Genomic DNA, 13,862 nt, shown 5'->3' on the forward strand with positions numbered 1-13,862 from the left:
CCGAGACCCCAGACCCAAAAAACCCCAAAAAAATCCCAAAAAAATTGAGTAAAATCTCCTTAAATGAGCCCAAAATGAGCCCCAGAGACCCCCAAAGATGCTCAAGACCCCCCCCAAATACAGAGAGACCCCTCCCCAAATTTAGGAGACCCCTCCCCAAAAACCCCGAGACCCCAGACCCAAAAAAACCCAAAAAAACAAAAAAAAATCCCCAAAAATTTGAGTAAAATCTCGTGAAATGAGGCCAAAATGAGCCCCAGAGCCCCCCAAAGTGACCCCAAAATAGTGGGGGCGGGGGGGGGGGAGGGGACAAAGGTCAGAGACCCCTCCCCAAAAACCCCGGGACCCCAGACCCAAAAAACGCCAAAAAAATCCCCAAAAATTTGAGTAAAATCCCAATAAATGAGCCCAAAATGAGCCCCAGAGACCCCCAAAGTGACCCCAAAATAGTGGGGGCGGGGCTGGGGGAGAGGGGAGGAACGTCAGAGACCCCTCCCCAAAAACCCTGAGACCCCAGACCCAAAAAACGCCAAAAAAATCCCCAAAAATTGAGTAAAATTCCATTAAATGAGCCCAAAAATCCCATTTGAACCCCCCCAAAAATTCCCAAAAAATCCCAAAAATCCCATTTAAATCCCATTTAAAACCCCAAACTTCCCAAAAATCCCCAAAGAAATCCCATTTAAACCCCCAAATTCCCCCCAAAATCCCATTTAGAACCCCAAAGTCCCCAAAAATTCCCCCAAAAATCCCATTGAAACCCCCAAAAATCTCATTTAAACCCCCCAAAATCCCCCCAAAAATTCCCAAAAAAATCCCCAAAATTCCCATTTACCCCCAAAATCCCCATTTAACCCCTTCATGCCCACCTTGTCCCCGCGGGCCGGGGCCAGCAGGCTCCAGTGCAGGGAGCCCCAAAATCCCATTGAAACCCCCAAAAATCCCATTGAAACCCCCAAATTCTGCTAAAAATCCCACTTAAATCCCCCCAAAAAATAAAACAAATTCCCATTTAATCCCATTTAAACCCCCCAAAAATCCCCCCAAAATCCCATTTAGAACCCCAAAGTCCCCAAAAATTCCCCAAAAAATCCCATTTAAACCCCCAAAAATCCCATTGAAACCCCCCAAAAACCCCCCAAAAATTCCCAAAAAATCCCCAAAATTCCCATTTAACCCCAAAAATCCCATTTACCCCCAAATTCCCCATTTAACCCCTTCATGCCCACCTTGTCCCCCGGGCCGGGGCCAGCAGGCTCCAGTGCAGGGAGCCCCAAAATCCCATTGAAACCCCCAAAAATCCCCCCAAAAATCCCATTTAAACCCCCCCAAAAATTCCCAAAAAAATCCCAAAAATTCCCATTTAACCCCACAACTCCCGGTTTAACCCCTCGTTGCCCACCTTGTCCCCCCGTGCCGGGGCCAGCAGGCTCCAGTGCAGGGAGCCCCAAAATCCCATTGAAACCCCCAAAAATCCCATTGAAACCCCCAAAATCCCCCCAAAAATTCCCAAAAAATCCCAAAATTCCCATTTAACCCCAAATCCCCATTTAACCCCTTGTTGCCCACCTTGTCCCCGGCCGCAGGGCCAGCAGGCTCCAGTGCAGCCGGGCCAGGCTCAGGGAGCCCCAAAATCCCATTGAAACCCCCAAAATCCCATTGAAACCCCCAAAAGTGCCCCCAAAAAAATCCCAAAAATTCCCAAAAAAATCCCAAAAATTCCCATTTAACCCCAAAAATCCCCATTTAACCCCTCGTTGCCCACCTTGTCCCCGCGGGCCGGGGCCAGCAGGCTCCAGTGCAGGGAGCCCCAAAATCCCATTGAAACCCCCAAAAATCCCCCCCAAAAATCCCATTTAAACCCCCCAAAATCCCCCCAAAAATTCCCAAAAAAATCCCAAAAATCCCATTTACCCCAAAATCCCCATTTAACCCCAAAATCCCCATTTAACCCCTTGTTGCCCACCTTGTCCCCGCGGGCCGGGGCCAGCAGGCTCCAGTGCAGGGAGCCCCCAAAATCCCATTGAAACCCCCAAAAATCCCATTGAAACCCCCAAAAGTCCCCCCAAAAATTCCCAAAAAAATCCCAAAAATTCCCATTTAACCCCAAAAATCCCCATTTAACCCCTCGTTGCCCACCTTGTCCCCGGGCCGGGGCCAGCAGGCTCCAGTGCAGGGAGCCCCAAAATCCCATTGAAACCCCCAAAAATCCCATTGAAACCCCCAAAAATCCCAAAAAGTCCCATTGAAACCCCCAAACTCCCCTTTAAAACCCCAAATTCTACCCAAAATCCCATTTAACCCCCCCAAAACTGCAAAAAAACTGCAAAAAAGCAAAAAAAAAAATATAAAAAAATCCAATTGAAAACCCCCAAAAATTCTCCCAAAATCCCATTGAAACCCCCAAAAATCCCATTGAAACCCACCCAAAAATTCCCAAAAAAATCCCAAAAATTCCCATTTAACCCCACAACTCCCGGTTTAACCCCTTGTTGCCCACCTTGTCCCCGTGCGGGGCCAGCAGGCTCCAGTGCAGGGAGCCCCAAAATCCCATTGAAACCCCCAAAAATCCCCCCAAAAATTCCCAAAAAAATCCCAAAAATTCCCATTTAACCCCAAATCCCCATTTAACCCCAAATCCCCATTTAACCCCTTCATGCCCACCTTGTCCCCGCGGGCCAGGGCCAGCAGGCTCCAGTGCAGCCGGGCCAGGCTCAGGGACCCCAAAAATCCCATTGAAACCCCCAAAAATCCCCCCAAAAATTCCCAAAAAAATCCCAAAAATCCCCATTTAACCCCTTGTTGCCCACCTTGTCCCCGCGGGCCGGGGCCAGCAGGCTCCAGTGCAGCCGGGCCAGGCTCAGGCTGTAGAGCTCGGCGCTCGGCGCCACGCGCTCCACGTGGAAGCGCTGCCCCCCGAACAGCAGCAGCGCCCCCGAGGCCTCGTGCAGCGACGCCGAGTGCCCGTACACACCTGGGCCAAAAATCCGGGCTCAATTCCTGCGCTTTCGGGGCTTTTGGGCGTTTTTTGGGGCGTTTTTTGGACGGTTTTTTGACGTTTTTTGGCCATTTTTTGGCCATTTTATGGGGTCGTTCTAGGGAGGTTTGGGGCCGTTTTGGGAGGATTTTGGGATGTTTAGGGGAGGTTTGGGGTTATTTCAGAAAGGTTTGGGGTCATTTGGGGGTGAATTTTGGGGAATTTGGGTCTTTTTCGGTGATTTCGGGTCATTTGGGGCTGATTTGGGATCGTTTTTTGGGGGATTTTGGGGCCATTTCAGGAGGCTTCGAGGTCATCTCAGGGAGGTTTGGGGTCATCTCAGGAAGATTTAGGGGAATTTGGGGTGATTTTGGGGGGGATTTTGGGGGGATTTAGGTAATTTTGGGGTCATTTTGGGTGATTTTGGGGTCATTTTGGGTGATTTTGGGGTCATTTTGGGTGGATTTTTGGGTCATTTTGGGTGAATTTGGGTGGATTTTGGGTGATTTTGAGGAGGTTTCAGGGGGATTTTGGGGAGGGGGCTCCACGTGGAAGCGCTGCCCCCCGAACAGCAGCAGCGCCCCCGAGGCCTCGTGCAGCGACGCCGAGTGCCCGTACACACCTGGGCCAAAAATCCGGGCTCAATTCCTGCGCTTTCGGGGCTTTTTGGGGGTTTTTGGGGCGTTTTTGGGGCGTTTTTTGGCCATTTTTTGGCCATTTTATGGGGTCGTTCTAGGGAGGTTTGGGGCCGTTTTGGGGAGGTTTGGGGTCACGTCAAGAAAGCTTGGAGTCATTTTCATGAGATTTGGAGTCATTTGGGGGTGAATTTTGGGGAATTTGAGTCATTTTGGGGTGAATTTGGGGCATTTTGGGTCATTTTGGGGTGAATTTGGGGCATTTTGGGGCATTTTTCTGGGGTTTTTTTGGTCACTTTATTGGGGAGTTCAAGGTCTTTTAGGGGAGGTTTGGGGTCATTTCAGGAAAGTTTGGGGTGATTTGGGGAGGTTTGGGGTCATTTTGGGGTGAATTCTGCAGATTTTGGGTCATTTGGGGTCATTTGGGCTGATTTTTTGGGGGATTTTGGGGCCATTTCAGGAGGTGGTTCGAGGTCATCTCAGGGAGGTCTGGGATCATTTCTGGGAGATTTGGGGCAATTTGGGGGTGAATTCTGGAGATTTTGGGTCATTTTGGGGGAATTTGGGTCATTTTCGGTGATTTTGGGTCATTTTCAGTGATTTTGGGTCATTTGGGGCTGATTTGGGATGATTTTTTGGGGGATTTTGGGGCCATTTCAGGAGGCGGTTCGAGGTCATTTCAGGGAGGTTTGGGGTCATCTCAGGAACATTTAGGGGAATTTTGGGTGATTTTGGGGGGAATTAGGTAATTTTGGGGGGAATTTTGGGTGATTTTGGGTCATTTGGGGCTGATTTGGGATCGTTTTTTGGGGGATTTTGGGGCCATTTCAGGAGGTGGTTCAAGGTCATCTCAGGGAGGTTTGGGATCATTTCTGGGAGATTTGGGGTCATTTTGGGGTGAATTCTGGAGATTTTGGGTCATTTTGGGGGAATCTGGGTCATTTTCAGTGATTTTGGGTCATTTTGGGCTGATTCGGGCTGATTTTTTGGGGGATTTTGGGGCCATTTCAGGAGGCGGTTCGAGGTCATCTCAGGGAGGTTTGGGGTGAATTTTTGAGGCTTTGGGGTCATTTTGGGGTGAATTTTGGGTCATTTTGGGTGAATTTAGGGAATTTCGGGGTGATTTTGGGCTGAATTCCTGCGGTTTTGGGGCATTTTTTGGGGATTTTTTGGGCATTTCATGGGGAGGGTTCAAGGTCCTTTAGGGAGGTTTGGGGTGATTTTGGGAGGATTTGGGGCCGTTTCGGGGAGGTTTGGGCTCATTTTCTCCCAAATTTTTCCCATTTTCCCAATTCCCCTCACCTGTGGGAGGGGGGGGTCTCGATCTGGACCACCACCCCCCAATTTCCCCCCTTTTTTCCCTATTTTCCCCCAATTTCCCCTTTTTTTCTCATTTTCCCCCTTTTTTTTCTATTTTTCCCCAATTTTTCCCTTTTCCCCCCATTTTCACCTGTGGGGGGGCTCCCCGAGGTGCCTCCCACCCCCCAATTTTCCCCCCTTTTTTCCCCATTTCACCCCCAAATTTTTCCCTTTTTTTCTCATTTTTTCCTCATTTTTTTCTCATTTTTTACCCTTTTTTTTCCATTTTTCCCAATTTTTTCCCAATTTTTTCCCTTTTCCCCCATTTTCACCTGTGGGGGGGATCCCCGAGGTGCCTCCCACCCCCCAATTTTCCCCCCTTTTTCCCCATTTCACCCCCAAATTTTTCCCTTTTTTTCTCATTTTTTCCCCTTTTTTTCCATTTTTCCATTTTTTCCCAATTTTTTCCCTTTTCCCCCATTTTCACCTGTGGGGGTCCCCGAGGTGCCTCCCACCCCCCCAAATTTCCCCCAGTTTTTCCCTATTTCACCCCCAATTTTCCTCATTTTTTTCTCATTTTTTACCCTTTTTTTTCCATTTTTCCATTTTTTCCCAATTTTTTCCCTTTTTCCCCATTTTCACCTGTGGGGGGTCCCCGAGGTGCCTCCCACCCCCAATTTTCCCCCCATTTTTTCCCCATTTCACCCCCAATTTTCCTCATTTTTTCCCCTTTTTTTTCCCTTTTTTTCCCAATTTTTCCCAATTTTTTCCCTTTTCGCCCCATTTTCACCTGTGGGGGGGGTCCCCGAGGTGGCGGCCACCGCCCAGGTTGCCGAGGGGGGGTCGAAGATCAGCAGCTCGGTGTTGAAGCCGTTCTGGGGCGAGAAGCCCCCGACCAAAAAAACCCCGCGGGACCCGACGGCGGTCAGCGAGTGCCCGGCCACGGCCGGCACCTGCGGGGCCTGCGAATACGGGGTTAAAACATCGAAATTCGGGTTCGGGACCCCCAAAAATGGGATCGGGACCCCCGAAAATGGGGTTGGGGGCTGAAATTTGGGGGTTTTGGGGCTGAAATTCGGGATCGGGACCCCCAAATTCGGGACCTGCCCGGGGTCAGCGAGTGCCCGGCCACGGCCGGCACCTGTGGGGCCTGCAAATTTGGGGTTAAAACATCGAAATTCGGGGTTAAAACATTGAAATTCGGGTTCGGGACCCCCAAAAATGGGATCGGGACCCCCGAAAATGGGGTTGGGGGCTGAAATTTGGGGGTTTTGGGGCTGAAATTTGGGATCGGGACCCCCAAATCTGGGGTCAGCGAGTGCCCGGCCAAGGCTGGGACCTGAGGGGCCTGCAACCAAAATTTGGGGTTAAAACATGAAAATTCGGGTTCAGGACCCCCAAAAATGGGATCGGGACCCCCGAAAATGGGGTTGGGGGTTGAAATTTGGGGGTTTTGGGGCTGAAATTTGGGATCGGGACCCCCAAATTTGGGGTCAGCGAGTGCCCGGCCACGGCCGGCACCTGCGGGGCCTGCAAATTTGGGGTTAAAACATCGAAATTCGGGGTTAAAACATTGAAATTCGGGATCAGGACCCCCAAAAATGGGATCGGGACCCCCAAAAATGGGGTTGGGAGCTGAAATTTGGGGGTTTTGGGGCTGAAATTTGGGATTGGGACCCCCAAATTTGGGACCTGCCCAGGGTCAGCGAGTGCCGGCCACGGCTGGCACCTGTGGGGCCTGGAATGCAAATTTGGGGTTAAAACATCGAAATTTGGGGTTAAAACATCGAAATTCAGGATCCAGACCCCCAAAAATGGGATCAGGACCCCAAAATTTTGGGTGAACCCCGGGTGAATTTTGGGCTGATTTCGGGTGAGTTTGGGGTGAATTTTGGGCTGATTTTTGGGCAAATTTAGGGTGAATTTTGGGCTGATTTGGGGTGAATTTTGGGCTGATTTGGGGTGAATTTTTAGGTGAATTTGGGGTGAATTTGGGCGCATTTCGGGTGAATTTTTAGGTGAATTTTGGGCTAATTTTGGGCTGAATTTTGGGCTCATTTCGGGTGAATTTTTAGGTGAATTCTGGGCTGATTTCGGGCGCATTTCGGGCACTCACCTGCAGGCGGCGCCACTGCAGCGAGCTGAGGTTCAGCAGCCACGTGTCCGAATTTTGGGCTGATTTCAGGTGAATTTTGAGCTGATTTTGGGTGAATTTTGGGCTGATTTGGGGTGAATTTTTAGGTGAAATTTGGGCTCATTTCGGGTGAATTTTTAGGTGAATTTTGGGCTAATTTTGGGCTGAATTTTGGGCTCATTTCGGGTGAATTTTGAGCTGATTTTGGGTGAATTTTGGGCTGATTTGGGGTGAATTTTTAGGTGAATTTTGGGCTAATTTTGGGCTGAATTTTGGGCTCATTTCGGGTGAATTTTTAGGTGAATTTTGGGCTAATTTTGGGCTGAATTTTGGGCTCATTTCGGGTGAATTTTTAGGTGAATTTTGGGCTAATTTTGGGCTGAATTTTGGGCTCATTTCGGGTGAATTTTTAGGTGAATTCTGGGCTGATTTCGGGCGCATTTCGGGCACTCACCTGCAGGCGGCGCCACTGCAGCGAGCTGAGGTTCAGCAGCCACGTGTCCGAATTTTGGGCTGATTTTGGGTGAATTTTGGGCTCATTTCGGGTGAATTTTTAGGTGAATTTTGGGCTAATTTTGGGCTGAATTTTGGGCTCATTTCGGGTGAATTTTTAGGTGAATTTTGGGCTAATTTTGGGCTGAATTTTGGGCTCATTTCGGGTGAATTTTTAGGTGAATTCTGGGCTGATTTCGGGCGCATTTCGGGCACTCACCTGCAGCGGCGCCACTGCAGCGAGCTGAGGTTCAGCAGCCACGTGTCCGAATTTTGGGCTGATTTTGGGTGAATTTTGGGCTGATTTCGGGTGAATTTTTAGGTGAATTTTGGGCTGATTTTGGGCTGAATTTTGGGCTCATTTCGGGTGAATTTTTAGGTGAATTTGGGGTGAATTTGGGCGCATTTCGGGCACTCACCTGCAGGCGGCGCCACTGCAGCGAGCTGAGGTTCAGCAGCCACGTGTCCGAGGCCACCCCGGCCCACGTGAGCCCCCCCACGAGCAGCAGCGCCCCGGCCCCCGGCAGGGGCGTGGCCGCGTGCAGGTACCGGGGGGCGGGGCCGGCCCCGCCCTCCCCCTCCCCCGCCAGCACCTGAGTCCAGCGGCGATCCCGGACCGAGTACCTGGGGGGGGCGGGGACACGGGGGTCAGGTGAGGTCACGGGGTCACGTGAGGTCAGGTGAGGTCAGGCGAGGTCAATTTTGGGGAATTTTGAGCGATTTTTGGGGTTATTTTGGGGCATTTTTTAGGATATTTCTCGTCGTTTTGGGCTACTTCCGGGCCATTTTTTAGGATATTTTTGGGGCATTTCATGGATAATTTTTTGGGGTGTTTTTGGTTGTTTCGGGCATTTTTGGGCTATTTTTGGGGTATTTTTTGGGCTATTTTTGGGGTATTTTTGGGGGTAATTTTGGAGGGTTTTTGGGTATTTTTTTGGCTCATTTTTGGGTATTTTGGGATGATTATTGTGGGTATTTTTGGGCTATTTCTGAGGCTATTCTGGGCGTTTTTGGGGCTGTTTTTGGGGTGGTTTCGGGGCTATTCCTGCCCCGTTTTTGGGGCGATTTCGGGGCGTTTTGGGGCTGTTTTTGGGGTGGTTTTGGGCGCTTTTTGGGGCTGGTTTTTGGGGTGGTTTCGGGGCTATTCCTGCCCCGTTTTTGGGGTGATTTGGGGCGTTTTTGGGGCTGGTTTTTGGGGTGGTTTCGGGGCTATTCCTGCCCCGTTTTTGGGGCGATTTCGGGCCGTTTTGGGGCTGGTTTTGGGGTGGTTTCGGGGCTATTTCTGCCCCGTTTTTGGGGTGATTTCGGGCGTTTTTGGGCTCCCCACTCACCTGTAGAGGCTGTCCAGAGGTCCCTGGGCCAGGCTGAGCCCCCCGAAGAGCCAGAGGGTTTGTTGGGGGTTTCAGGGCCAGGCTGTGCCCCAGGCGCCGCAGGACCGCCGGGGAATCCTGGGATGGATTTTGGGGTGAAATTGGGCGATTTTGGGAAAATTCCGGTGAAATTCGGGGATTTTTAGGGGTTTTGGGGGAATTTTGGGGGATTTTTCGGGGATTTTTTGGGGGTTTTGGGGAGGCTGTGCCCCAGGCCCGCAGGATTTGGGGGAACTGGAGGGTTTTGGGGTGAAATTGGTTTTGGGAAAATTCGGTGAAATTCGGGATTTTTAGGGGTTAGGGGGTTGGGGGATTTCGGGTTTGGTTTGGGGAGGCTGTGCCCCAGGCGCCGCAGGAACCGCCCGGGCAAGTCCTGGGAGGGATTTTGGGGTGAAATCCGGGGATTTTGGGAAAATTCTGGTGAAATTGTGTGTTTTGGGGTGAATTTTTGGGGTTTCTGGAGATTTTTGGGGTTTTTTGGGGACTTTTTTTTGGGTTTTGGGGAGGCTGTGCCACAAGAACCGGCCCAGGAACTCCTGCTGAGATTTTGGGGTGAAACCCAGGGATTTTGGGAAAATTCCGGTGAAAATCCGGGATTTTTAGGGGTTTTAGGGGAATTTTGGGGGATTTTTTGGGGTTTTTTGGGGTTTTGGGGAGGCTGTGCCCCTGGCGCCGCAGGAACCGCCCTGGCGAGTCCTGGGAGGGATTTTGGGGTGAAATCCGGGGATTTTGGGAAAATTCCGGTGAAATTTGGGCATTTTTTGTGAACTTTTGGGGGTTTTTTAGGGGTTTTTAGGGGATTTTTTGGGGTTTTGGGGAGGCTGTGCCCCAGGCGCCCCAGGAACCGCCCGGGGGAGTCCTGAGAGCAATTTTGGGGTGAAATCCGGGGATTTTGGGAAAATTCCAGTGAAATTTGTGTGTTTTGGGGTGAATTTTTGGGATTTGTGGAGATTTTTGGGGGTTTTGGGGGAATTTTTTTGGGGTATTTTGGGTGTTTGGGATGGGTTTTTGAGGCGATTTCGGGGTTTTTGGGGTCCCTTGTTTTGGGGGGTATTTGGGATGGGTTTTTGGGGTGATTTTGGGGTTTTTGGGGTCCCTCATCTCAGGGGGTTTTTGGGGTTTTTTTCAGGGGTTTTGGGGTGATTAGGGGGCTTTTTGGGGTCCCTTGTTTTGGGGGTATTTAGGATGGGTTTTTGGGGTGTTTGGGATGGGTTTTTGGGGCAATTTCGGGGATTTCAGGGTGCCTTGTTTTGGGGGTGTCTGGGATGGATTTTTGGGGTGTTTGGGATGGATTTTTGGGGCGATTTCAGGGATTTCGGGGTGCCTTGTTTTGGGGGTGTTTGGGATGAATTTTTGGGGTGTTTGGGATGGATTTTTGGGGCGATTTCGGGGATTTCAGGATGCCTTGTTTTGGGGGTATTTGGGATGGATTTTTGGGGTGTTTGGGGTGATTTTTGGGGCGATTTCGGGGATTTCAGGATGCCTTGTTTTGGGGGTATTTGGGATGGATTTTTGGGGTGTTTGGGATGGATTTTGGGGCGATTTCAGGGATTTCGGGGTGCCTTGTTTTGGGGGTGTTTGGGATGGATTTTTGGGGTGTTTGGGATGGATTTTTGGGGTGTTTGGGATGGATTTTTGGGGCAATTTCGGGGATTTCGGGGTGCCTTGTTTTGGGGTGTTTGGGATGGATTTTTGGGGCAATTTCGGGGATTTCGGGGTGCCTTGTTTTGGGGGTGTTTGGGATGGATTTTTGGGGTGTTTGGGGTGATTTTTGGGGCGATTTCGGTGATTTCGGGGTGCCTTGTTTTGGGCATGTTTGGGATGGATTTTGGGGGTGTTTGGGGTGATTTTTGGGGGCGATTTCGGGGACCCTTGTTTTGGGGGTATTTGGGATGGATTTTGGGGGTTTTGGGATGGATTTTTGGGGCGATTTTGGGGTTTTTGGGGTCCCTCATCTCGGGGGGTTTTTGGGGTGTTTGGGATGGATTTTTGGGGTTTTGGGATGGATTTTTGGGGCGATTTCGGGGATTTTGGGGGCCTCCGGGGGGTGGTGTTTTTTTTGGGTGTTTGGGGGGTTTTTGGGGTGTTTGGGGTGATTTTTGGGGCGATTTCGGGGATTTCGGGGAGCCTTGTTTTGGGGGTATTTGGGATGGATTTTTGGGGTGTTTGGGATGGATTTTTGGGGCGATTTTGGGGATTTCGGGGTGCCTTGTTTTGGGGTGTTTGGGGTGATTTTTGGGGCGATTTCGGGGAGCCTCACCTCCTCGGGGCTGTCCCCCAGCAGCTGCTCCCACACGATGCTCCCCGGCCCCAGGGGGGTGGAGCAGTTGGGACCCCCGAAACCTTCGGGGCACTCACAGACCCCCGAGCCTGGAACCCCCCAAAAAAAACCCCAAAAATTCCCCAGAGCGGTGAGAAATTAAAACAAAAAAAAACCAGATTCCAAAAATCCCCAACGTTTCCCCCATTTTCCCCAAAAAACTCACCCAAAAACGCAAAAAATTCCCCCCAAAATCCCAATTTTCCTCAAAAAAAATCCCATATTTATCCCAAAAATCCCGATTTCCCCCCAATTTTGTCCCTAGAAATCCCAATTTTCCCCAATTTTATCCCTAAAAAATCCCAAATTTCCCTAATTTTGTCCCCAGAAATCCCAATTTTCCGCAATTTTGTCCTGAAAAATCCCATTTTTTCCCAATTTCCTCCATTTTTGTCCCCAAAACTCCCAAATTTCCCCATTTTTGTCCCCAAAAATCCCAATTTTCTCCAATTTTGTCCCTAAAAACTCCCATTTTTCCCCAATTTCTCCCGATTTTTTCTCCCAAAAATCCCAAATTTCCCCAATTTTTTCCCAAAAAATCCCAAATTTCCCCAATTTTCTCCCCCAAAATGCCAAATTTCCCCCAACTTCCTCCCAAAACACCCAATTTTCCCACATTTTGTCCCTAAAAATCCCAATTTTCCCCATTTTTTCCCCTAAAAAATCCAATTTTTCCCATTTTCCACCGAATTTTTCCCCAAAAATCCCAATTTTCCCCAATTTTGTCCCTTAAAAATCCCATTTTTCCCCAATATCCCCCGATTTTTTTCCCCAAAAATCCCAAATTTCCCCAATTTCATCCCTAAAAATTCCAATTTTTCCCAATTTTCCCCATTTTTCCCAATTTCCCCCCGATTTTTCCCCCAAAATTCCATTTTTATCCCTAAAAAATCCCAATTTTCCCCATTTTTATCCCTAAAAAATCCCATTTTCCCCCATTTTTTCCCCATTTCCCCCAATTTTGTCCCTAAAAATCCCAATTTCCTCCAATTTCATCCCTAAAAAATCCCAATTTTCCCCAATTTTGTCCCCGAAAATGCCAATTTTTCCCCAATTTCCCCCAATTTTGTCCCTAAAAATCCCAATTTCCTCCAATTTCATCCTTAAAAAATCCCAATATTCCCCATTTTCCCCATTTTTTCCCCATTTTTTCCCATTTTCCCCGATTTTCACTGACCTGGTCGCAGGCCCCGCCCCCGCAGCCCCGCGGGCAGGGCCGGGGGGCGGGGCCAAGGCTGGGGGAGGGGCGGGGCCTCGGCTCCACGCGCGCGCGGAAGCCCCACCCCCCGGCGGCGCCGTCGGGTTCGAAATAAAGAACCAGAACCCCTGAAAATGGGGCAAAAAACGGGAAAAATGGGTCAGGAACGGAACCAAAATCCCTGAAAATGGGGCAATGGGTCAGGAACGGAACCAGAACCCCTGAAAATGGGGCAAAAAACGGGAAAAATGGGTCAGGAACGGAACCAAAATCCCTGAAAATGGGGCAAAAAACGGGAAAAATGGGTCAGAAACAGAACCAGAACCCCTGAAAATGGGGCAAATGGGTCAGGAACGGAACCAGAACCCCTGAAAATGGGGCAAAAAACGGGAAAAATGGGTCAGGAACCAAAATCCCTGAAAATGGGGCAAAAAACGGGAAAAATGGGTCGGGAACAGAACCAGAACCCCTGAAAATGGGGCAAAAAACGGGAAAAATGGGTCAGGAACGGAACCAGAACCCCTGAAAATGGGGCAATGGGTCAGGAACGGAACCAGAACCCCTGAAAATGGGGCAAAAAACGGGAAAAATGGGTCAGGAACCAGAACCCCTGAAAATGGGGCAAAAAACGGGAAAAATGGGTCAGGAACAGAACCAGAACCCCTGAAAATGGGGCAAAAAACGGGAAAAATGGGTCAGGAACCAAAATCCCTGAAAATGGGGCAAAAAACGGGAAAAATGGGTCAGGAACCAAAATCCCTGAAAATGGGGCAAAAAACGGGAAAAATGGGTCAGGAACAGAACCAAAATCCCTGAAAATGGGGCAAAAAACGGGAAAAATGGGTCAGAAACAGAACCAAAATCCCTGAAAATGGGGCAATGGGTCAGGAACGGAACCAGAACCCCTGAAAAATGGGGCAAAAACGGGAAAATGGGTCAGGAACCAAAAATCCCTGAAAATGGGGCAAAAACGGGAAAAATGGGTGGGGAACAGAACCAGAACCCCTGAAAATGGGGCAAAAACGGGAAAATGGGTCAGGAACGGAACCAGAACCCCTGAAAATGGGGCAAAAACGGGAAAATGGGTCAGGAACGGAACCAGAACCCCTGAAAATGGGGCAAAAAACGGGAAAAATGGGTCAGGAACCAGAACCCCTGAAAATGGGGCAAAAAACGGGAAAAATGGGTCAGGAACCAAAATCCCTGAAAATGGGGCAAAAAACGGGAAAAATGGGTCAGGAACCAAAATCCCTGAAAATGGGGCAAAAAACGGGAAAAATGGGTCAGGAACGGAACCAAAATCCCTGAAAATGGGGCAATGGGTCAGGAACGGAACCAGAACCCCTGAAAATGGGGCAAAAAACGGGAAAAATGGGTCAGGAACCAAAATCCCCTGAAAATGGGGCAAAAACGGGAAAAATGGGTCAGGAACCAAAA

General features: G+C 49.6%; 1 protein-coding gene across 1 annotated transcript in view; it reads right to left on the minus strand.

Moving 5' to 3' along the window:
* Nucleotides 1-13,862, minus strand: part of LOC115917110 (multiple epidermal growth factor-like domains protein 8) — a 76,911-nt gene that overhangs the window by 26,614 nt on the left and 36,435 nt on the right. The window contains 6 exon segments of the mRNA XM_030970840.1: nt 2,811-2,974; nt 3,516-3,599; nt 5,702-5,873; nt 7,957-8,161; nt 8,869-8,922; nt 12,464-12,553. Of these exon segments, the coding sequence (XP_030826700.1) occupies nt 2,811-2,974; nt 3,516-3,599; nt 5,702-5,873; nt 7,957-8,161; nt 8,869-8,922; nt 12,464-12,553 (769 nt within the window).

This window comes from Camarhynchus parvulus, unplaced genomic scaffold (assembly GCF_901933205.1).
Source record: "Camarhynchus parvulus unplaced genomic scaffold, STF_HiC, whole genome shotgun sequence".
Taxonomy (NCBI): domain Eukaryota; kingdom Metazoa; phylum Chordata; class Aves; order Passeriformes; family Thraupidae; genus Camarhynchus; species Camarhynchus parvulus.